General features: G+C 33.8%; 4 protein-coding genes across 4 annotated transcripts; 1 reads left to right on the top strand and 3 right to left on the bottom strand.

Moving 5' to 3' along the window:
- Window positions 1-3,794: 3,794 nt before the first annotated feature.
- Window positions 3,795-7,656, bottom strand: LOC110808164 (pectinesterase-like). The gene is made up of 3 exons (XM_022033553.2): window positions 6,723-7,656; window positions 6,462-6,622; window positions 3,795-4,554 (listed from the first exon to the last, which is right to left on the bottom strand). The coding sequence occupies exons 1-3, from the start codon at window positions 7,544-7,546 to the stop codon at window positions 3,860-3,862; spliced, it is 1,680 nt and encodes a 559-aa protein (XP_021889245.1). The 5' UTR covers window positions 7,547-7,656; the 3' UTR covers window positions 3,795-3,859.
- Window positions 7,657-12,941: 5,285 nt separating this feature from the next.
- ATPMEPCRB (Plant invertase/pectin methylesterase inhibitor superfamily) lies at window positions 12,942-14,983 on the top strand. Its single transcript, XM_022033484.2, has 2 exons — window positions 12,942-14,010; window positions 14,164-14,983. Exons 1-2 carry the CDS (start codon window positions 13,014-13,016, stop codon window positions 14,856-14,858), a joined length of 1,692 nt encoding a protein of 563 aa, XP_021889176.2. The 5' UTR covers window positions 12,942-13,013; the 3' UTR covers window positions 14,859-14,983.
- A 3,862-nt stretch (window positions 14,984-18,845) lies between these two features.
- On the bottom strand, window positions 18,846-19,601 carry LOC110808114 (Plant invertase/pectin methylesterase inhibitor superfamily protein). Its single transcript, XM_022033483.2, has one exon. The coding sequence runs from the start codon at window positions 19,561-19,563 to the stop codon at window positions 19,012-19,014; it is 552 nt and encodes a 183-aa protein (XP_021889175.2). The 5' UTR covers window positions 19,564-19,601; the 3' UTR covers window positions 18,846-19,011.
- A 972-nt stretch (window positions 19,602-20,573) lies between these two features.
- On the bottom strand, window positions 20,574-21,326 carry LOC110808141 (RING-H2 finger protein ATL64-like). The gene has a single exon (XM_022033520.2). It carries the CDS (start codon window positions 21,324-21,326, stop codon window positions 20,574-20,576), a length of 753 nt encoding a protein of 250 aa, XP_021889212.2.
- Window positions 21,327-25,933: the final 4,607 nt, after the last annotated feature.

Here is a 25,933-nt window from a genome sequence, read left to right as displayed (position 1 = left end):
AACTTGGCGGTGCTGTACATACACACACATACATATACATATATAATATGAATGGTAACAAAATTCGCCATATCTTCGTTATCTATGATTATGAATATATATTTTATTATTATCTTTAACTCTCATTTTATATTATTTTTAGTTATAATTTGAATTTATTTTATTACTATTTGATTTTAATTTTACTATTATTGTTACTGTTTTTTTTTTCGTGTAGGAATCATAAACTTAATTATTAGATGAGATAATATTTATATTATTGTCGTCAAGGGAACTCAAAAAATTAAACTTGGAAATCCATTTTATATTCTTAAGAGATATAAACTTATAGTGACAAGAAGTCCGCCTAATGATAATACATAATATAACAATCTTATGTAAAATCATAATTTCTTTAACCAACATTTCTAAGCTCTAATCAATCGACTCTTTCTTACCTTGGTTGATAACCGTTACAACAATATATTGCATAATTCCTCCCTTTAGAAGATCTCTAGCAAAAAAGATAGCCAGTTGATCCAATCTTATAAATCATTTAGAAGAAAACTCTAATGCTCTGAAGATATGGTACTATACAAATAGATAGTTATGAGATTCATAAGATTCTAAACATAATACAAATAGATTAATACTTGAGCGGTCAACTTTTGGGATTCCTATAATAGAACAATGTAAAATTCTTCACCATATGACTTTACGTCTTTCAAGAATTTTGACTTTTTGAAAAAATTGATAGAGTTTGATTGAAAGTAAAAAGCATTTAAGATTTTATATCCTAATTTAGCATTGTAATTTCCAGCACTGACATGAATCTAAATCCATTTGTCATCTATTTGCACACTAGATAATTAATTTGAAGAACTTCTTAAATAATTTCTAAATAGAAATGAAGCTTAAACTTAGTTATATTTTGTCATTATGGTCTAATCAACTAATTGACATATCATAAGACAATTAAGATGACTAACAGGCCATAAAATGAACTCTGGCATTGACGCAAGTCAAAGATCTCCCTAAATGTTAATAGAGGTAACATTAGCAATAAGTTTACAAGTTTATGTGTGTAATAGAGCCTTTGTTACTATAATGTTTCAGATATTTTTCTTTCACAAGTCTAACCCATGGTCTTAACCAGCTATTAGACAAGTTTTGAAACCAAAACGATATCTAAATATGTAAGATTTCTGAAAGTTAGCCCACCTTGTTCTTTAGGCTCATAGAGCTTTCCCAAATAAATTAGCAATGAAGCCTTTATTATGTCCTCTTTTAGATCCCACCCGAAAAACATGTTAATGTTATTTATTTCGTTGCATTTTTTAAGGATAACAATAGTATACACAAAATAAGAAGGAAAATAGTTAAGAACTAGCTTAATTAGAGTAGTTATCACGCACAGGACGAACAACCTACTTTGCCAACCAACCAACCAACCTGGATTTTGTCAACCAGTCCCTAAAAGTGAGAAACAAAATATTTATATATTACTAAGGATAATTCAAGATAACAGCACAATTAAAGATATGTTTTAAACCCACCAACTTCTAAAATAATAATATCTATTGTCTTTGTTTGATATTAAAAGTGAACATGATTAAAGATTTATGGTTATTTAATTTTTGGCCAAACTAGTTGTAATAAGTCTCCAACTAACTCATGACAACTTCAATTTTTGTTTTTTCAGCCTAGCAAAAATAATCAAATTATCTAGAAATAAAATACGATTAATGGTTAGCGCATTATTGCCAACTTCGATACCATGTATTAGGTTATCCTACTCAACTTTATCTAGTAATCTAGAAATAGCCTAAGTACATAGCATGAAGAGGTAAGATGATAAAGGATCACCTTGCCTTAGACAGCACTATGACTTATCTCCCTTATATAGTACACCATTTATAAGAAATTGAACAGACACAATAAAAATATATTATAAAATTAAATGTATTAATAATTCTAAAAAAAAAAGTTTGTATTCCTCGCAATCTACTGCAAAAACATTTTATATCGACATTTGATCGCAACTCATCCTTGTTTTCTGTTTTTCTTCATATTATATAGCGGACAAGTTTATATAAATACTTCTTCCTTTGGTAAAAGTCGATTGCATAGGAAATATGTTTGTGCAAAAGATGCTTGATTTTGGTAGCTAATATTTTAAAAATCGTATTACGAAGGACATAGGACGAAACTGCTCAACTTGATTAACACCCTCCTTTTTAGTAAATATGTTTGCGCATTTGATTACTCATTGATTATATATGAAATATCAACTGTAAAGATGATAATAAAATTTAATAACAAATAGTGAGAAATAAAAATAAAAATAATATATCTGAATAGTAACAACAAGATATTATAGTAGTTAAAATTATTATATATACTTTGTAAAAATCATCTGAAAAAAGTTATTGTGAAATTGTTAGCAGGCATGTTCATGAAAACACAGGGTCAAAACTTTTCTGAAGCAATAATCAAAAAGACTGTTACAATGGATATTAATCATGATTGAAATTCCTTATATGTTCATGATTGAAATTGTTTTTCCACTCAAATGCGTCACAGCATCATCCTAGTAGGGGCTAACATATATATACACACACACACACACATACATGCTTGACGTATGAGAATTATTATAAGTTCTCGTATTTTATCACCGTTAGATTACATCCATTAATACTTTCCCTCACATGGAACTTGTATATAAAGCTGGAAATGTAAATTAATGACTCTAATATGACTAATCATATAATAAATTACTCTTATAATTGATGGGTTATGTTCTTTAATTTTATATTTGGCACAGTGTACGGCAAAAAATATATAGAGATACAGTCTCCTCAATTTTATGCTACTCAATAATTAACAAATATATAATATATTATTATAAAATAAAATAAAAAGAAAAAAAAAAAACAAAACAAAAGGGGACCCGGTGCATATGTTTTGTCAAAAAGTGCGAGTTAAGAAAGACATACATTCCTACAAAAATAGACCCATAAATAATTGAATACAAAATTCTCTTTACACCACCCAACTCGTGATTTCTCTCTCTCACATATGGAAATACATGTGTATGTGCATGCATACATATATATATACACATACATCATAATGGAAGTAGATGATAAAGGTAGTAAATAATAGGGAGAGGTGGGGGGATGATGATGAGAAAGTGATGGGTGCATGAGATATGACCCGATATGTCTAGAAGAAGAGTTGGGAGTCATGTGCTCTCTGAAATCCTCTCACATGCAAAAGCATGCACTCATGTTCTTAGATATCCTCTTTACAACAGATCATACGACGACGTTCCCACGTCCCAAAATTAATCAATTGAACTTTGAATTTCTTTTAGTTATTGAAATATAAAATAATTTTAAAAATAACAATCATGACAGTATATTTATTGAAGAAAATATATAAAAATCTTAATAATTCCCAAACCAGAGAAGTTCCATAATCTCCATTGCTAATGGTAAAACGTGAAGGGAACAGCGTAGGGAGAGGCAATTCCCGTTAGGATATCTGGTTTTTGCTTTTCCATCCCGCAATTTTCTCTTATTTCCTGCACCGCCTCCCCATAATTATTAGTTTTGGACTTTCACCCACACCCTTTGGATTACTCTCTCTTTCCCTACTCGTTTATAAGAATTGATTCCCATCATTCTGCACCCACAGGGATCCGATTTTACTTACCCAACTCATTCTGCACAATCGGCTGAATGATTCTTAATTTCTGGTTGAAGAAGAAGAAGAAGAAGAAGAAGAAGAAGAAGAAAAAAAAAAAAAAGTAATTCAATATGATTGTTTATACTCCCTAATCATCAATATCAATCAAATACTTGCAAAATTTAACCTAAATCAAATCGGCGAAATAAGGAATTTCAGTCGAGTTCAGCCACTCGGTGCCTTGCAGAAATGCCCGAACCGTAAACTGACTCGCCTCAGTTGAGTTAGTAATAACTCGGTAACCCGGCCACGTAACTCTACCACTCGTGTTCGACCCAGACCCTCTGTTCATATACTCCCCATAATAAAGCGTTTTCAGAGCAAAAGTGCCGTTCCATTCCAACCACCCCGCTGGATCCACCGAATCATCAATGTACGATCTCATAAACACAGTCCTCGAATACTCCTTCCATGGCCGACCGAGATAGGTTTTGAAGGACGATTTGACAGGGATCAAATCGGCGGCGGCGGCGATTTTGGAGTTGAGGATGGATATGCCGGTGTTCTGGTTGGGATCTTCGCGTCCCTGAGCTGTGAAAATGTTTTTCTGGTTATCGTTTGGTTTGCGGGCGTAGAGATTGCAGTTCTGGAAGACGACGGCGGCGTTGCCGAAGATGAAGTCGATGGTGCCGTAAACGTCGCAATCACGGTAAAATTGGCGGAGGGAGTGGGCGTAGAGGGTGTCTTGGTAGCCGACGAAGCTGCAATTGAAGAAGGCGGAAAGATCGGCGCCGCTGCGTAAGGCGACGGCTTGGTGTTTGCTCGGGCCGGCGGAGTTTTCGATGGTTATTCCCTTGGCGATGAACCCTGTACCCACCACAGCTGAAATTTTTCATGTTAATAAAATAAGTCAATACTGCATATATGGGCCGGGTTATTGAGATGTGTTAAAATGGCTTCGAAATAATTTGAAAATAGGCCCAATATATCAATAAATTAAAGTTGTGATTTATTTTGAGATAATTTAACAGACGTTAGAAAAATTAACACAAATCAAAATTAAAAACAAAAAATAGAAAGAATTTAAAGATAGAAGTCTATAAAATAATACTTTATTAATAATATATTAAATTGTATAAACAAAAGAGAGAAAATATTTTCCAATCTTACTCGGATTAATAACCAATCCATTTGAGTTAACTCGTTTTTAGAATGCTAAAGAGCGGGAATTTTTACAAGACGAAATACAAGAGTGGAGTATAAAAACCTTATGTGCAAAGTCCAAAGCTGATGGTTGATCTCATTCTCCTTTGGCAAGATCGAAAGTTGTTTTCAAATAAAATACTTTGAAAATATAAAACATATGTTGTAAGATTAAAGAACTATAGAGCCCTAAGTATAACCTACGAGAATCAAGAGTAAAAGTTTTTAATAGTACAAACTTCGATTAAAAAAAACTAAGAATGTAGGAGTCTTTTTTAAAGTAAAGCATTTGATGATGAGATTTTGTATATGCATTTTTTCTTTTAAAAAAAGTAAGTTTTAACCTATAAATGAATCAAATTAGACATTATATAGGCAATATACATTGTTCATGAAGAGATGAGGATCACCTCCTCAAAGAATGCCTATATGCATGTTTGACATGAAAGTTTGGCCAACTTAGATGTAACGAGTAATATTCATTTACCCTATTTTTATTTGTGACTAATCTAGAGTTCATGTTTAGTTTATAATAACCCTATTAATGAATTGAACTATAATAATTATAATTTTATAAAAGTATTTAAATAAAGTAAAAACTCTTAAATGAGAATTATGATAATATAAATATTAAAAAGTTAAAATACGAATCACATATGGACATAAGTCCTCTAAAGAGACTTTTTTTCTTATTAAATCGATCGGTCTTATCTATTATTAAAATATTATTTATAGTCGAAAATGTATTAAAGTTATTTTAATATTTTTTTTTAACCTCTTAAATTCTAAATATTATAATAATAAATTAGTGCATAGTCTAACCAGATAAATTTTGTTGACTCCTGGTAAAAATTTAATTACTAATTAAACACTTAATATATAGGCTCCACTACTTTTAAAATAATAAAACGTGTATTTATCATAGTTTTCCTTTTTTTAAAAAAAAAAAAAAAAGAAACAGTTTAAAGACCCTTTATCCGACAAAATTATTTATCTACGCGCTTAACCTGTAACAGCGAGGCACGCTTATCAGAAGATGCATGGTCATTAGTCAACATCATGCTTTTTTTATATAAAAAAAATTAATAATTAAGAATATAATTAATTTAAGATGCAAAAATTTATTTTATAAAATTAATAAATAATAACATTAAACATTTATTTTTAAATTAAAAAAAATTAACTCCCAAAAGAAAGGAAGAGAAAATGCTACGTACTTCATGCTTACACAGTGAATATACACTCTCACGTCTGCATGAAAACCCGCTCCGCAATAATTCTATTAATTATTTTTTACTTATATGATTTTTATTTTCTTTTGTTTATAATGTTTTTTTATTTTGAATTCAACTATTTTCCCTTATTATTATTCTATATATGTAAAATATTTAAACCAGAATTTGACCAACGGTTTGAAATAAAGGTAACCCTTAACATTTTGTATACGTACTCCTGCGACACACCCAATGATTACCCACTGGCTCCACATCACGCGTTGACTAGACACAACACGGTGCGCATCACATCAAAAGTAAATAAATCCAAATTAAGTAAGAGAGGCGAGGAGAGAGAATTTCTATACTCACCGACTGTGGCGGAGCGGAAAGTCGTCCATCCGTCCACCACGTTCCTACTCGCCTTCACCACTGTCTTCCCGATCCCATCTCCCACGAACATCAGCATCTTCTTCTTCCTCTCTACCTCCACATTCTCAAAGTAAGCTCCAGCTTTTATGTATATCACAAATCTAACAACCCACCATTATAATCAACTCAGTTAATCACATTATTGATTAATTATCATTTATCTATAGACATATAATATTAATTAAGTACATATACGTATACCTTGTATCGCTATTGTTTGGAGCTGCAGCAACAGCTTCACTTATGGTGGTGAAGTTTCCAGTGCCATCTCTGGCGACAATAAGGTCAAACTTCGTCTCATTCACCGAAGCCTGAAGCAGTTTCCGGTCTTTCGAAGAAACCCACGTTGGAAACCCACCTTTAACCCGACCGTACCCCGGGAAAACCTCCGGCTTTCTATGGACTCCAGGGATTTTCTGGAGCATGACTAGCGAGTTACTCATGTGACGCGAGATGTTATACAAGCCAGTCTTAATAACATCCCGCAGGTGCCCTCCGCCGTAAGCAAACCCGTCGAGGCACGTGTACTGGTTAGTCATGGCGGCACTGAGCAACGTTTGCAGATCATGGTAGTTCTTGACGATGGATTTTTTATAAGAGAGATCGGAGATGGCGGACTTGAGCTCGGCGATGGTGTCGTCGAAGAGGTCGAGACAGTCCTGTAAGGCCCATCGCTGGCGAGGGTTGAGGTTTTTGAGGTGGGTCTCGAAGCCTGTGCAGTTGTGGGAGGAGGCTTTGATGTCGAGCATGGTGATGTTGACGGTGGCGGAAATGAGTTCCGGAAGGGACTTGGTGTGGAGATCTGGGAGAGACGAGAGGGTGGAAACGCAGAGGTCAGGGTAGAGAGTGCCATGGCATGTGGAATGAGCTATTTGGAGATGGTTGGTGATGTGCAAACTCGATTGGGAGTTGTGCTGGAGAGTTGTGAATGAGGAGAGTAGAATTAAGACAAGTGTTGATACGGGAATGAGAGGTAGCAAGAGCTTCCATCTTGTTCTTCTTCTTGGAGGAGTATAGTTGTTCATTGTTGATGTACTGGAGTGTGTGTCAGAGCGATGCAAGAAATAGAAAGGGGAAGAGAGTAGTGTACTTGGGAGTGGGAGTGAGAGAGTGAAGTGAAGAAGAGGAGTGGGATAATTAAATAGAGTGGTTGAACTTATAATTTTAATTATTAAATTATAATTTAACTTATGAATTAAATATTAACTGAAAAATGGATAATGTTATCACCCGCGCTGTTTATATATAAAAATATTTTTTCCAGATGTATAAAAAACATTTCTGTAATAGAATATAATTATTATATAATATTTTTTTTCAATTATTAATATAATATAATATTATTTAATTATCACGGTAAATTAAAAATTAAGGTGCAATTAATGTTGGTGACAGAGATCAATTAAAGCCGCCAATGAATGAGCAACGTGGCATCCACTTACAAACCTGCGAAGACAATTAATCCTGCAGGATGCGGATGGAGAAAATTAATTATTATTTTTTTAAAAAAAAAAACTATCTTTTTAATTATCCAATTTATTAATCGTACATTAATTACTGAAATTAGCAAACCCCTAAATACATACATCTGTATATATATATATATATCTATATATAAGAAGCGTAATGCAATAAAACATGGAAAGACAAAAAAGAGGAAGGTAGGAAACATTCGGAACGAAAATGGGTGACGGAAAGATGCTAAAGTTACGGCATGCAATTAGGCAATCCTGTTACCATCATTAACCTTATGATTATAACTTTTGAAAGTTCTCCATTTAACCATCACCGCCAGTATATATATATATATATATATACATATATGTAGGTAGACTCTATCACCGACACCACACATGTTCATGTTGTTCCCCTTTTTTAAAAAAGAAAAAAAAAAAGAAAATTTTCCACTAATTTTATTAGTTATAATAAATATTATTGTAAGAAAATTGATTAAATCTAATGCGGACTTGGTTAATTAATGCAAAAAAATAATTAAATACTATTATATATATATAATTAATATGTCAATTATAATTTATTTTTAGATATTAAAATAACAAGACTTGTATAATAAATGAATAAAATTTTTATTTTTTTAAAAAAAATATATAAGGGAGTATATGGATCAGGTAATTGGGCCTTAGGTTCTTTAATTTTGTGGGTTGGGACCAGCTTTATTCTCGTTTTATGGTTGAGTGAGCATACGGCAAAATTGTCAGCCGCATGCCTCTTGGGCCCAAAACCTTTAAAAGCCAATATTCCACTTCTCCAATAATTTCCTTTTTCAATTTTATTTACTTTCACATTCATTTTTATTTTTATTTTTTTGTAATAATTAGTTCATTTAACTAAATCAACATTTTTCTAATACTTAAATTTGAAGTTGATCAAATTCCGATGAAATTCTGCTGAACAAAATAATAATTATTTCAGAAAATTGGTTAAGTCTATATATGCATATGCATATGTGTCTGTGGCGATAAGTATAATGGAGCAGAAGATAACAACACAGAACAGATTCACAGAATGATGCAATTTCACAAATAAATAAATAAATAAAAAGCTTACTTCTGCCGTCGTATTATGGAGTTTTGGGTGCACTACTAACAAAACGGCGTAGTTCTGCAGTACTCCGGATAATTAATTTGGGAGCGGGTATATAAAATGAAGGCAGGGCAACACTAACGTACTGTGATTTATACAGAAGGTGGTCGCGAATTTACTTGTTCTGTTAAGACGTACAGAAATCACGGGGGGAGTTTCATTCGTTTCTTTTAGGATTTTTGAATATACGATTGGCATCAAAAGCATGATATATGTACGTGGTGGGACAAACGTCAAGTTTTTCAAGTTATAATACGACTTGTTCTACAAATTGGGTTTCGTGAATATATATATATATTATAATTGAAACTTAAGGTGTTTAAAATAAGGAGTGAAACCCAGAATAAAAGAAAATAGAGACTGATATTTTATATATAGCCGGTACGTTAATCTTTTATCCCTTCCTTTGAATGCATTACTTATTTAACTTTCTAAAACTTATTAGATTTATCTACAAAGTCTACGTTTTGACTCTTCGAAAATTATTAGCCGATAGCCGCCAGCTTCGAGGAACTAACCAGCCGAAATTGGTAAGTTTCCACTTCAGAAGGATTTGAAGAATACGGTATCTCATATATATATATATATATATATATATACACACACACGTATTTTGTTTTCCTCAAAAAATATATAATGTATACGTACACATACATGACGGTAGATGAGACAATGTCTTACAATATAAGTCGGTGTTTCGAAAGAACAGAAAAAAAAAAAGAAACCGAGTTAGGCCAGGCTGTTTATATTCAAATATAACTGTGCCGATTTATTGAATTACCTAACATTTTTTTCTTATTGACTTTTTAATTAGGCACATTTAACTGAACCAAAATTCACGAATACTTAAACTATATCACAATCATTCTACATAATCTTATGCATATACATTCAAAACATATGATTGGTTTTTAATTATAATATATATATATATAATTAATCCCATGTGGAGCTTGTGATGTATAAAAAAAATATATATACACATACATTATGAAATATAAAATTCGATTGAAGGTACTTGATTTATAAATATTTATAATTAATTATATAGTTTACCATAATTTAATAACTAGTAGCTTGGTGGAATTTGATTATGATTCATTGCTTTAGCAGCAAAAATCTCCTTATAAGGCTCTAAGGTTATTATATTTAGTTTAACAATTGTGTTATTAATTAATTAATTACATCATGACCCACGACGTACCAATTGCCAAGGTAATTAGTTAAGTAATTAATGAATTTAGTATTCTACCCATTAACTAAATGAATTACTATAATATATAATTTGAATGTGTTTTTTTTTTTTTTAAAAAAAAAAGAAAAAATGTTACCTAACTTTGTTTTATATATATTTTTTCAATTTTATAAAATTTAAATTTAAACAAACTCTAATTATTAATTAAAAAATAAATTATAATTTAGTATATTCTCTAATTATCTTTGACTTTATCACGAAGATGTGCATATCCACTAATCCTGTCGTGTGGTGGCGAGTCAAAACTCTTTGTTAAAATAGGTTCATTTAAACAACGGTCAACCTGCCCTGTGAGAACATAATTAATTACATTTAGTTATTAATCAAAAATTAATTAGAGAATACAACACTTAATCATTTTTTTTAAAAAAAAAAATTAAACTCTTAATCAAACATTAATTTATAAACAAAGTGCGGTTCCCCGATGGAGCTTTTGTTTAGGATTTAAAAATTATAATGAAATTAACTTTTAAAATTTTACATTTATTTGAATTAATGAGTTACATGAAATTATGTATTTTTATAATACTATATGCTGATTTAAATAAAATTTCAAATATATATATATTTTTTTAAATTTTAGTAATTTTAATAAATTTAAAATATATAATAAACTTCACTTAAATTTTTCAAAATAGGAAGTATAATTTAATTAATATATCAGATTCTCCTTTTCCCCAGTAATTAATTTTCTCTTCTTTTTTTTTTTTTTGTTTATCAAACATGCACATATATATGTACGTACATAGATATATAATACATATATATGCGTCCCAATCAATCAGGTTATACCTAAGTTTGTAGGGCTATTCTACAGAGATATATTTAAGCTTGTTATATGATTGACTTGACTGCTGATGGATTAATGAAGAACGTACTCTCACAAACATAACATATATAAATATATGTAGATAAAAAAGACTATATGTATATGTGGTACCCACGTCGTCGTTTTGTGCGTGTTGAATGTTCATCTTGACGGTGGCAGATCTACTCAAAATCTTCCTAACCAATTACCATTAACCAATCTCTTATCATTTTCTTTTTTAACTCCTTATAATTAAATTTAACATTTTTTAACCTAAGATATAATTATAATTTATATACTCAACATATGATAAAATTGGATCTAAATTCAACTTAAAAGTTAAAAATTTTATTTTCCACTTTATTTATTTATTTTTATCATTTTAAAGCAAAACCCATCTAAATAGTTTTATAGTAAACGAAAAGAAATAATTAAATATTTAATTCAAATGGCCTATATTTACTCATAAGTGATATAAAAATATTCTTAATATAAATATTATATAAAATAAAAAGCATCTACAAAAATTTTTTGTAAAAAAACATAATTTTTTATAAATTTATAAAAAAAAATTATTATAAAAATATATAACTCTTGATGAACATATAAGAAAAAAAAAAGTTATTTTTCTTTAATTAAAAAGATAAATAACACCCAAAAAAATACGTATTACTATTTTTTCTCTCATGTTAAGTGTGAGTTTTGTAGTGTAAAAATTAATCAAAACTCTAATAGCATCTGAAAAAAAAATGAAAAACATTAATAATTAAGAATTATTTTCTATTGACAGTAAAATAAATATTTTTTTATATTATTTCCATATCAAGATTATTCATAATTTTTTTAATATTAAAAATTTTTAAATTAACACATCACACGCATCACATAGATGTATATAAGTTCAAAATGAATTCTTTGCTTAAATTATTTCCAACAATAGCTACTTTTAATTTATTGCAGCCCAATTTAAATCAAGCTAAAATTAAAATTATACCCAAAAAATTGGAAGTGAAAGTATGAATAATTTTTTTTTAAAAAAAATTAGATTGTTGATAATTTCATTATTTCATGGATTCGAATAATTGGTTGTACATGTTTGATATATTCATATTATGATATTAAATTTTATATTCTATTTTTAAAAAATAATGTAATTATTGGTGTATAAATAGTAATTTATTAATAAAATATATAAGTGTTTAGTAACAAAACTAGTTACCTTTTAGGTTGTAATTAAAAAATGTGAGATTAGAATTGGGAATTAAGAAATCATATACAAAAATTTAAGAGACTTTTGATTTGATGCATTCCTTGCCACTAGACCACATGTGTGGCCCCTTCTATTTTATGCTTACTTTATCTCAATTTGCATGACTGCTTTTTATATCTTTTAATTTTCTCAAAATAGTTCCGTGGATATTTAAAATTTTAATCTTCAATTATTATCATAATTATCTTACTTAAAGGTATATTTTCATAATTATCTAATTAATTAGAGCCTTATGGTTAAGTTACAAGCCTTTAATTTTCCGACTAAATTGACCATGCAAAATTAATTGGAAATAATAAAATTAAAAATAATGTCCAATTATCCCAAGTCCAACAACGCGTTTTCGGTAAAGTCATGAAGTTGACTAATTGGAAAATTGATTATACTCTAATAAACCTCCCCTTTAACATAATGACGACCTATACATACACCTCTCTTTTTCTCTACTCTTCTCTCCTATATATACACCAAACCCACTATCACAATTTCCCATTAACCAATAAATTATTTCTCTTTTTCTCCATTTAATTTTATTCTTTCTTTAAAAAAAATTTGATGGGTCCTAAATTGCTCTTCTTTCTCCTAACATTGCATGTTTCAATTGCAATTTTTTTCATTCCAAGTGTTAATGGAGCTGATCCTGTGAATCAAACCTCACCGGGGACGATATGCGGCTCCACTCCTAACCCTTCATATTGCAGGTCAGTCCTCCCTAACCTAAACGGCACCGTTTTTACATACGGCAGATATTCCATCCGAAGATCTCTATCGCAATCCCGGAAGTTCATGGCCCTGGTCGATCAATATCTTAAACGCCGTTCGTCTTTGTCGACGACGGCCGTCCGAGCTCTCGAGGATTGCCGGCAGCTCGCAGGACTGAACATAGACTTTCTCTCCACTGCCATGCAGACTCTCACCACCACGAGCTCGACGCTCCCGACGTCTCAGGCGGATTACGTGCAGACTCTTCTCAGCGCCATCTTGACCAATTTGCAGACGTGCATTGAAGGATTACAAACGACGTCATCGGCTTGGAGTGTGAGGAACGGCATCTCGGCTCCTTTATCGAGCGACTCGAAGCTGTATAGTGTCTCCTTGGCGCTATTCACGAAGGGTTGGGTGCCGAAGAGGAAGAAAGCGAAGATGACATGGCAGCCTTCTGGAAAGCAGCTTGGGTTTAGCAACGGACGGTTGCCGTTGGATATGTCCAGCAGGGCGAAGACGATTTACGAGACGGTGAGCAGGAGGAAGCTGCTACAGGAGGATAATAGCTCAAATGGTGTTCTAGTGAGTGATATCGTGACGGTTAGCCAAGTCGGGACTGGGAATTTTACGACCATAAACGACGCCGTTAATGCTGCTCCGAACAACACGTTGCCCTCCAACGGCTATTTCTTGATCTTCATCACTGCCGGCGTTTATGAAGAGTACGTTTCCATTGGTAGCAAGAAGAAGAACTTGATGATGATCGGCGCCGGTATCAACCAGACGATCATCACCGGCAACCGTAGTGTCGTTGATGGATGGACCACTTTTAACTCCGCCACCTTTGGTACGTGCTGTCTGACTGTATTATACCCTTTTCCCACATAAGACCGCAACTGAGTTTTCCATTATATAATCATAATATATATATATATATTATATGTAATAAAACGTAATTGTGCATAACGGATTCTAAAAGTTTGAATATTGAAAATTTCAGCTGTGACGGCACCGAACTTCGTGGCGGTTAACATAACATTCCGTAACACAGCAGGACCCCAAAAGCACCAGGCTGTGGCGATGCGTAGCGGCGCAGACCTATCGGTGTTCTACAGTTGCAGCTTTGAAGCCTACCAAGACACGTTATATACCCATTCTCTCCGGCAATTCTACAGAGAATGCGACGTTTACGGCACCGTCGACTTCATTTTCGGAAACGCCGCCGTCGTTTTACAGAACTGCAATCTCTTCCCCAGACTCCCCATGAGCGGCCAATTTAACGCCATCACCGCTCAAGGCCGCACGGATCCGAACCAGAACACCGGCACCTCGATCATCAACTGCACGATCCGAGCGGCCGACGACCTAGCCACCAGCAGCTCGAGCGTGCAGACGTACCTTGGGAGGCCATGGAAGGAGTACTCGAGGACGGTTTACTTGCAGAGTTTCATGGACAGTTTGATAAACCCAGCTGGGTGGCGGGAATGGGACAAAGATTTTGCTCTGAAGACGCTGTATTATGCGGAGTATAACAACACTGGGCTTGGATCGAACACGAGCGGCAGGGTGAAATGGGATGGTTATCACATCCTAACGAATGCCAGCGACGCCTCCAACTTCACCGTCGCCAACTTCTTTGTTGGGGATCTATGGATACGACCGACTGGAGTGCCCTTTTTTAGCGGACTACTTTGAGTGGACTGCATGTTTTGATTAAGCACTTTTGTTTATCGAATCATTCTTTGAAATTGGCATTTAATTGTTCATTAATAAAATCATATGCATATATATATATATATGTGTATATATATGCACACTAATAACTAATTTATCAAATATACAGTTTGTGACAGAAGCTTTTACAATTTTATCGTAGCTTTTATATATATATATATATATACAAACATATTATATATAGCTTGACATTGCGTTACCTTGCCAAGTGATTATGTTGGCATGTGGTAGTTAATATTATTTAAATTTATGTAATATTTTTGTTTTATTATATAGAAGAACGTGAAATCAAATTTATAATAATTACTAATTGTAGTATTATATATTCAATTGGAAGATGTTCAATCATAATTATTGTAACGTCCCCGGAAAATATTAAAATGAAATGAGTATTTAAATATATCGAATGCGGAAGCGAGATCAAAATTTCATTTAACATCCCTTACACGAAAAACCAAAAACGTACTTAAAATATAAAAGATTAAACTAACTAAGAAAGAAACTCGAAAATAAAACTATGCGTATGACTACAGAGTCTCTAGGCATCCCCTTCGTCGTCCTCCTGCGGAACGGGCTCGGGAACCATGTCTTCCTGATCTGAAATGGTTAATTAAGGAGTGAGCTACACTAGCCCAGTAAGAACATCACGATATCTCACCGTCACGGAGATAAAGGTGGGTAAAAAAACCACAAAAAGACCAATGGAGCATAATTTACAATAAACTCGTTTATTAACAACAAAACCTTTTATCAAAAATAAAACTTTGACCATCCACTTACCTTGGTGGAATTTATGAAAACAATATGAGAAAAACAATAACATTATCATAATCATTGAATAATCTAAGCTGTAAAACATAACACTTATCACGCCTCTTGTAATTCAATCATTGTACAACATATCTTTTTCTCATTTACCAGCCTACTAGTATCCGTGGGGGTCCATAGGGGTTCCGCTACCCGTTAACCTTTAACATTCATAATCAGTTTCCAGGGCCGTCCCCATACCCCGTCCGGTATGGGCGCCAAAACCATGAACCTCAATACCCCGTCCGGTATGAGGGTGAAACGGGCCGTCCCCATACCCCGTCCGGTATGGGCGCCAAAACCATAAACCTCAATACCCCGTCCGGTATGAGGGTGAAACGGGCCGTCCCCATACCCCGTCCGGTATGGGCGCCAAAACCATAAGATCTCCATACCCCGTCCGGCATGTGAGACCACAATCCCGGTAGGGTTCCCTACGGACCCGGTCCGTCCACCATCTCCCAGGATATCTAGTCAGGCTGACCCCCATAATACAATTATCAGTTTACACAATCTTTCATTTTTCCTTTTCCTCAATCAGCATCATCAATTCACATTTAAACAAGCAAATCGTAATTCATACCAAACAGACAACATACAGTATCAGTTTTTCAGTCATTCAACCCATAATTAATAAAAACGTAGTATATGCACACAAATCTGTAAAATGAACACATCAAACCTCATTTTGCATTTAAAGCTGTAAACATGTCAAATAACAGTAAACCACCAATCACACTAGACTCGGGCTCCATTAGCTACCTTAAGTAATTTCACACATGCATTAATTCAAGAAATACCGTTTTATCATTTTGAACTTTAATACCGTGATAGGAAATAAGGTGAGGGGTCTTTACTTGTTTTCGGGATCCGAATACGATTCACAGTGCGCCTGCAGGCTGTCCCTAATTTTCCCCTGAATTTTTCCCGGGGAACTGAAACACGCTCACAGTACCTGCACGGGTTCCAAAAAAATCCAAATTAGGCCCAGGGCCTCTTTCGGCCCAAATCGCAACTCCGGCACGGCGGCTCCGCCGTGCTCCGGCGACGGCGCCGCCGCTGGCGGCGGCGAGTCGCCTCGGGTTGACTGTTTTCGGCCGTTTTTGGCCGAATTCGGCCACACTCGCATTGGTCCTTGTCAGAAAACAACCCTAGGGCCCTCGGGGGGCCAAAAAATCACGGAAAAACGGAGCTTACCGGCGGCGGCGCTCTCGGGTACGGCGACTCTCCGGCGAAGTTTGTGTTTTGGTGATTTGGCTTCGGTCAACCTGTAGAGAAAAGAATGGTGATCACGGTGATATAAAAATTGCATCGAACGGAGGCCGGGAAGGGCCTCGTCGGAGGCAAAAACCGAGAGGGGGCGCGGCGGTGCCGCTGGGCTTCGGCCGCGTATTCCGGCCGTTTGGCCGGGATTTCGGCTTCGATTTGGCCATAGGAGGAATCAGTGGGGAAAAACGAGTCGGGGGTATGAAATTTACCTCGATCGGCGGTCGGAAATTTCCCCGGTGCGGCGGCGAGTGGCGGCGGGTGGCGGTGGTCGGCCTCTGGTTCGTCTTCTCCGGCGAGCGGCTGGCGGCTAGGGTTTGTGGTATGGTGTGGAGGTTCTATTTATAACCCCTTGCCTTTTGATCACAGCCGTTCATTTTGTTTTAATCTGGGCCGTTCGTTTTTGATTGAATCTGGGCCGTCCGTGCGATTGAATCTGGGCCGTCCGATCGCGTGATTGATCTGGGCCGTCGGATCGCACCCACGCGGATCGCCAGCGTGGCTCCTTTTGGAGTGACGCGGTCTTGCCACGTGGCAGGCCCTGGTTGGCCGGGACTGCTGACCGGGCCTGCTGACGTGGCTGCTGACGTGGCCGCCCCTTTTTTTTTTTTTTTTTTTTTTTTTTTTCTCCTCCTTTCCGGGTGCTACAATTATAATAAGTTTTGTAATTAATAATATTTTAATTATAAGATTACCATATACATATATATTAACTATGTGCCAATTAATAATATATTTAATAATATTTATCAAATAGATTCTTATAAATAATATTCTTAATTATTTTAATAAAAAATTATATTGAAATTTATATTCTGTATAATATTTTTATTTATTATCTATTGTAACAAATATTATTTTAATTTATACAAGATAAAAGAACTATATGAAGTTAAAGTAATTACTTATATTATTCATCTATTCATGCTCAACAAACGTATATAATCTGTCTTTATTAATTCTATTTTAACTTCTTTTTTATATAATTAATTTTAAAAAATAAATTATAAAATGCACTTAAATAATTATATTAATTCTAAATTTTTAATTAATTAAAAAATACCTGCATAACATGTCTCAAAAAGTTAGTTTATATATAAAAATTAAATAATAAAACAATACAAGTAATATTATTAATTGTTAAAGCATATTTTATTTGTTAAATCTTAAATTACGATCCAACTTGTTAAAAAACTTAACATTCATCTTATTCTCGAATAAACTTTTGCACATAAAATCAAATGCATATATTATGAGAATTTAAGATTTTAGTAAACTTTATGTTAATTATAAATGTCACTTACCTAGATGAATTATTGTTTCTTTATTAATAATTTTATTATTTATTTTTAATTACAAATATTATTTAAAAAAAAGAAAATCAATAAAATTGGTCTAATTTTTTGTCCAAAATTATAAAATCGAAAATTTTCGATATAACCATATTCGTTATTATAATTTCAAGCCGATAAATAACACTATTTTGATATAATTATTTTTTGTAAATTATTGCATGTATATGCTAACTAGAATGTACTAAATAATCATGAGGTAGTGACAAAATAAAAGATTATAAAAGTGAGACATTTATATGTATTTAATTAGTTTCATCCAATTTTCTTATCCACCTTTTGTTATTAATGTAGTTTCTATATATATATATATATATAAAATATGATCTAATCATAATATTTTATATTACACTTACTTAATTCTATATATTTACATATCATTCAATCATACCTTTTTTTTTTTTTTTTAATTCACGTACAAAGACAACAATTGACGCTCCTTTTTTCAGAAAAACATTCTCAACAAATACAAGTATACGTACACATACATATACATATACATATATGGTGTGTAAAAAAAATATGAGATTAATGGTATCTGTAATAATTATAACCTGAATAATATTACAATCTTTTAAGTTATATATAATGAACTATGGATGAAAAAATTAAAGAAAAAACAGTTAATATTTATTAGGCACCACACCTATAATGTTACACAGGGAGGATGAGGATGACGACGATCATAATCATAAGCTTTTGTTAGCCAACATGTCAATGACGATCAGTGCATTTTCGCACAGAACAAGCGCGTTCGCATTCCTCCGAGCCATCCCCGGCTGGGTCTCCGGCTGCCCGTTCAACGAGTTCTGGCACGTTTGCACGTCGGCGATCGCCGCGTTCACCCACGCACTCACGTCGGCGTAAGCATTGGCAAGCAAGGCGGCCAGCGAGTTGTCCAGCTGCTCCACGGCGTCAAGGTATCCCTGCTGACAATCGTTGAGGGAGTAGTCGACGGCGGGATCCAAGTCGTATCCGCCGTCGAGCATGTTCTTCACGAACTGCGACGTATCCGTGGAGTTTGACGCCGCCAGCCTGAGCGCGATGATGGCGAGCTCAGTGGGGGGGGCTACTCGGCCATTGAGCTTGGACTGGAAGCTGTTGACGCAGAGATTCCGGTCTTTGGATTTCCGGCAGACTGCGGCGATTGAGTCGGGACCAGCTGCGGCAATTGGGTAGAAGGAGAGGCAGGCTGTGAGAGAAACCAAGACGACGACGAAGCCGGTGATTGGCTTCAACATTTTTTGATTGTTAGTTTTTGGTGTAATGAAATTTTTTATTTATGGGTTGATAGGGTTTTAAACGCACATGGATTAGATGAATTTTCTTTTCTGGTCAAGGGAGAGAATTGCGGTTTGCCACTGAGTTTATTAGCTATTTTTCTGTTTTATGCCAAAATGGTCAATTTTTATACTAAATATGAATATTATTATATATTTTTCAATTTGTAACTTTGGTTAATATTTTGTAACCTGGATACGGACATAATAAGAGTAGGCCCATTTGATTAGGACCACAGTACGCCCATGACTCTCTATTACGGTAGAGGCTCAAAAGTCACTTTCTTCACGTACCCACCAGCGACTTTACATTAACCTACTACCCCTCCCTATGTCAAGCATTTATTTAATTATTTAATCATAAAATTATATAAATTTCCAAGAATTAAAAAAAATATATATATATATACATATAGAGCTCTTTAATTTTAATTTAAGTGAATTAAATATTCTTAAATTTAATTAATTTATATGAGTTTTAACTAATATTATTTAAGAATTAAAATTTTACTAATACCAAAGTTTATATGAAAAGTAACTTTTTGATGGAAAAAAAAAAAAAAAAAAACTAGTTGTTCGAATTTTGTTGATATTTATCCAACAATCCGACGTCGTATGATTGCTTGTTGGTTCTTTCACGAACTTGTCGTTATCCTGTTATAATCCATTATCTCCATCTATATTTTTACGTAAAAAATCTGAAATCCTACTAAAGAAATATGTTGGATTTAATACATAAACAAAAGGATATAAAAATTAATCAAAAGCAAAATATAAAATGCTTTAAATGATCTTATTTTATAATTTAATTTCGGTACCCAAAAATCAAACCGAAATAAAATTGGGCTAAATTATAATAAAAAAAAATCTCAAACATCGTTTTTGGCGGTTTCGCTAATATATCTACAGCCGTAATATCCCCCCGGAAAATCATAATTATGTCAGCTTTCTATCTTCAGAAAGACAGAACCTCATATGCTCCAAACTCTCTTCAGCGAGACAACCCGATTACCCGCTGGCTCCGACCCTGTTCCCCCAATTGAACTCGGTCCCCTTGGCACCTCCACTACAATTCCCGCCAGCTCCATTCGCTTCCTCTCCCCATTAGCCGCCGCCGACGAAGAAGAAGAACACCAAAATGAGCTACCCATCTCTAAATCTTCACCACCACTCCTCTCTGGCTCTACACTAGCCGATTCTTCGCCCGTCGACGCCGCCGATATTTGAATTTCGGGTGGACTTACCTGGTTCCCGGGTACTGTAACCGGGGCTCTGCAGAGCGGACAATTCGAGTGGGAGACAAACCACATATCGATGCAGTCGACGTGAAAGACATGGCTGCATTTCGGCAAGACACGGCCTTCTTCGTTCTCCTTGAATTCCGACAAGCAAACAGCGCATTCCAGCGGCGTTGATCCGGATTTTCTCGCGGAAAATACAAAAACAGGGATGAGACTGAGAACAGAAGGATCCAAACCTCGGGATGCGGAAACGGTGTTGGCGTCGGCGGGAAGGGAGAGTAGGTGTCGTCGGATACGGAGACTCCGGCGCCGGGCTTGTTGCCGGCGGAAGATCCAGTTGGCGTAGCTGTGGAAGCAGAGAATGAAGATGACACAAACGAAGAGAATCACCACTGAACAGAACATAATCTTTCCGTTGAGCGCGTAGCCATGGTTTCCGATAGTCAAACTCCCGTTGTCGTTGTCGAAATTGTTTTTCTCCATTGGAGAGAATGGTTTATAAGAGGGGAAGGAGGAAGAGAGGAGGGGTTTTATCGGGAAAGAAGGGAAGTGGAGAGGAAGGTTCCTATCATTCTATGTGCGCCAGACCAATAGACTTTAAAAATAAAATCTGGTTTTATTTGAAAAGAATAAAAAAAAAAATATATCTTCCACGCCATCATTTTATTTATAATAATTATGATTAGTAATTTAATTACTATTAATTATCCAAATTATAACGTTTAACGAAGATTCTTTTTTTATTATATAATCTCTTATTTATTATTGATTTGGTAATATCCTTAATAAATTATTAGATTTTCTTCTGATAATTTTATCTGTATGCATTCTATCATATTAATTTATTTTTTAAAAAATAAAAAAGTCATCTGATAATTCAGTAAATATAATTATAAATTTATCTTCACAATTAATTACATTTTATAAATTTTATTAAATATAATATGAATATATCTGACATGCTTTGACAATGGGAGGACTTTCCCATCTGACCAGGTCAATTGTTCGTACTATAAAAAATATAAATTATCCAGACAGTGCACGCCTTTGTATTTATCTTCCAAAAAGACTCAGAATATTCTGCCACCTTGGCTGCTTTCACAAGCTGCAAAATATTTTATTATATAAATTAATTTAATTATCTACTAAATATATATATTATTTATTATAAACAGATAATAAAAGTGAACTAAATACTAAGCTAAAAAAAAATGTTGGCTAATCCCTAATTTGAAAACCAGGTGCTAATACAATTATATATATAAGTATTGGCCAATTGGGTCGGGTGGATAAAAAGTACACAGGAGAGAATCTCAACTTGGGGAAGTAATGCTCCGATAATAATAATAATAATGCATATATATGTGTGTGTGTGTATATTATAAAATATTAACTTATTGCTTATCCAAAGGATTCAATATGAAATAACATAGAATAAATCAAGTACAGAATATAGGGATGAGCCAAAAAATTCCCAAAATGAGTAAAGACTTTTGAAAAATAACAAATTATGTGCAATAGTTAAAGAATGCCACCGTGCATCCACTTGCCATGCAAGATTTATATAATTATATACCTACATATAAAGTTATTCACGACTCATATTATAATATATGATTGTAATTAAACTTATTATATGATTGTAATTATTGTATTTTGTTGGGTATTGTTTGCAATTGTTATAATATTAAGGTTAGTTTTGTAAACATTGAAAATATTGTTTCTCTCTCTCTCTCTCTCTCTCTCTCTCTCTATCTCTCTCTCTCTCTCTGTATAAACACTTAAGCTCCTCATTAATAAAGATTGATTGAAATTTTTATTTTTCAATTTCTCTCATCAGCCTATTTTTTTTCCTTTGAGCTCTTATTCTTATTTCAGAAATTTCCTTCACAAATTTGGATAAATCTCTATGAGTTTTTATTCTAGCTCGCATATTTTTAGTTCATTCGCAAGTTAATGAAAATTAATATGGTATAAAGCAGTGAAGAGACGGTTCAACTTTTTGTCAATAAATCTTAGAGTTGTAGATCAGCTTGTTTTGTTCGTTTGTGATTTTAGCAACAACAATTTCTTTGAAATTTGTAATATCTCCTTCCATAGCTCAATCCGTCATTTGGATTGATTATGCGAAAAACCTCTGTAAGGATCTCCACGATAGGTTTTCTCAAGGAGATTTGGTAAGGATTTCTAATCTACCAGAGGAAATTTGTTCATTAAAGTAAGGTATGCATTCCATAAATGAATATTTCACCCAACTGAAGATTTTATGGGATTAGCTATTAAACTTTAGATTGATTCCTGCGTGTGAATATAAACCAGACTATGCATGTAATGTAGTTGTTGTTATAAAGATATATTAGAAATGTAATGTAGTTGTTGTTATAAAGATATATTAGAAGAAGGACAAAGTGATTAGGTTTCTTTGAGGGCTAGATGAATCTTCTAATGTTATGAAATCTCAAATACTCTTGTTAGAACCATTACCTTGTCTAAATAATGTATCTGCTTTAGTTGTACAACATGAGAGGAGTTTAAGCACTAGAATTAGCATACATCAGGTTGAATCGAGTGTATTTTATGTGAATAGAACTGCTCAAACTGCTCAATTACAGAGAGGAAATAAAGTTCCATCTAACGGGACTAATTATAAGAGGCTGACATATATTCATTGTGGTTTTTTAGGACACACGGTGGAAAAATGCTATAAAAAACATGGTTATCCACCAGGATATAGGAACAAATCAAGGAATGTGTGCAACAGTAATCAACTGAGTGTTTAAGTGACAAAAATTGATCTAAATGTGACTAGTTCTCAAGTGACATTTAACTCTTCTTTATGTAACAACTCAGATTCATTGCCTTATCCCTTTATAATAGAGCAATACAATAAAATCATGGCATTGATTCAATCATCAACATCTCTGCAAACCATCTCTCAAATCAATACAATTTTGATAAATTTCTAGTCTATTCATGAACTAATTACTATTCATTCTTCCTTTTTTCATTCAATAAAACCAAATGAGTGGATAATAGATTCTGGGGTAATTGATCATATAGTTAGATCTAAAGAATTATTTGTTTCGCGTAGACTAATAGATAATTTACATATAAAAATGTCTTACCCTCAAACCACTAAAGTCACCCACATAGGAGATGTATATGTTTTACCTTCACTTGTACTTAAGGATGCATTACTTCTACCACACTTTTCTTCTATCCTTGTTTCAGTAAGTCGCATGTTAAAACATTTTAAATACCGTTTAACATTCGAAAATGGTTGTTGTACAATCCAGGATCTGATAAGCTAGAAGACGATTGGTATAGCTGAGGAGATGCATAGATTGTATCACCTAATGTAATAACTGAGAAAGATATATAGATATGTATATATATATATAAAGAAAAAAATAAATGAATAAAATAAAAGAGAGAGGGAATAGTAAAATGGAGGGTGTAGATTAGATTAAGGGAAAAGAAAAGGACGGCTAGGATGAGCTTGAAGGTCAGTATAAGAAGGTTAAGAAAATAGAAAAAAAAAGGGAAAGGAAAAAGGAAAAACAGAGGAAAAAATAAGGGAAAACGGGAAAGAGAATGAGGAAACGAGTGATAGAACATTCAAGAGAGAGGGAAGTCAGAACGAAAAAAAACGTGAAGAGAAAGTGGGAGAAGGAGAAAGGTGACTGTGCAAGCTATGGAGGTGCGGAAAAAAAATGGAGACTTGAGGTATGGTAAATTTAAATTTTTAGTGTAAGATGAGGATGAAATGTGGAATTGTGATTGTAAATGTTGAAAGAATGTCTAACTAGCTATGGAAATGGAGTTAGGAAATAGTGATTGATGGAATATGAGAGCAGAAAGAGACCGTGAGTAGTAGAACAGTTGGTTGGAGTTGTGAATGAAGAGAAATGGAGGAAGTCGCGGGAGGAGAGATCGATAGGTACGGTGGGAGAGTGAAGGTAAGTTTTAGTTACGGCTAGAGAAAGGCGAACAGTGAGTGAAAAAGTGTAAGAGAGTCCGTGGGGAGGCAAGGTGAGTTAGAGTGAGTATGAAGAAGTAGAACAAGCACGGGAAAATAGTAGGCAAAATGCAAAAAGAGAGAGAAAGGGAGAAGCAAAGGGCTATGAGGGATTGATAAAGATAGGGAGAAGAGTGCTGGAAACTGAGAAAAACAAAGAGGAGGAAAAAGAGGGACTGAGAGTGGAACGATTGGAGGTAGAATGCAATGATCCCAGAAATCTAAAAGGAAATAGACAATAACTTAAGTGCGGAAGCGAAATAAAAAGGTTAAGGTTTACATTTCTTACACAATAATTTAAAAGTACTAAACAACATTACGAAATTCATTCTTTGAAAGAAACACAAAAAATAAGGAAACAAATGGAAAATAGAAAATATTTAGCATCTACTCACAATCTTCTTGCGGATCAGACTCTGGAATCTGGTCCTTTTGATCTGAAATGGTTAAATAAAGGATGAGCTACACTACCCCAATGAGGATATCACACTATATCATTTCTCGTTCACTTACCATTATAGAATTTATAAAAACAACCTGTAAGAATAATAATATCATACAGACCAATATTTCATGCATAATCAGCCATCATAATACATATTATAAATCCATATCCGTTATCAATAAACTAAAAAAAAATTACCACTATTTTCACCAGCCTATTAGTATCCATGGGGGTTCATGGGGATGTCCCCGCTACACATGAACCCTTTCATTTATCATTCTCAATTATAGGCCATCCCCATATCCCGTCCGATATGAGTGCCAATTTATCAAACCTCAATACTCCGTCTAGTATGAGGGTGAAGCGGACCATCCTCATACCTCGTCCGGTATGAGTGCCAAATTATCAAGTCTCCATACCTCATCCTGCAAGAGACAACATTCACGATAGAGTTCCCTATGTACCCAGTCCGTCCACCATCTCTCAGGATCCAGTAAGACTGCATTTTTATCTAATCATTTAATCATACAATTTCTTTACTGTTTAAACTTTATTTTTTTTTATTCAACAGTAAACACATAAAATAAACCATGCATGCGTTCAAAACCATAAAATGAATAAATAAGA

This window comes from Carica papaya, chromosome 5 (genome assembly GCF_054855325.1).
Source record: "Carica papaya isolate Zhongbai chromosome 5, ASM5485532v1, whole genome shotgun sequence".
Classification (NCBI taxonomy): Eukaryota; Viridiplantae; Streptophyta; class Magnoliopsida; order Brassicales; family Caricaceae; genus Carica; species Carica papaya.
The sequence above is the reverse complement of the archived record's forward strand: the minus strand, read 5'-3'. Positions and strand labels throughout refer to the sequence as shown.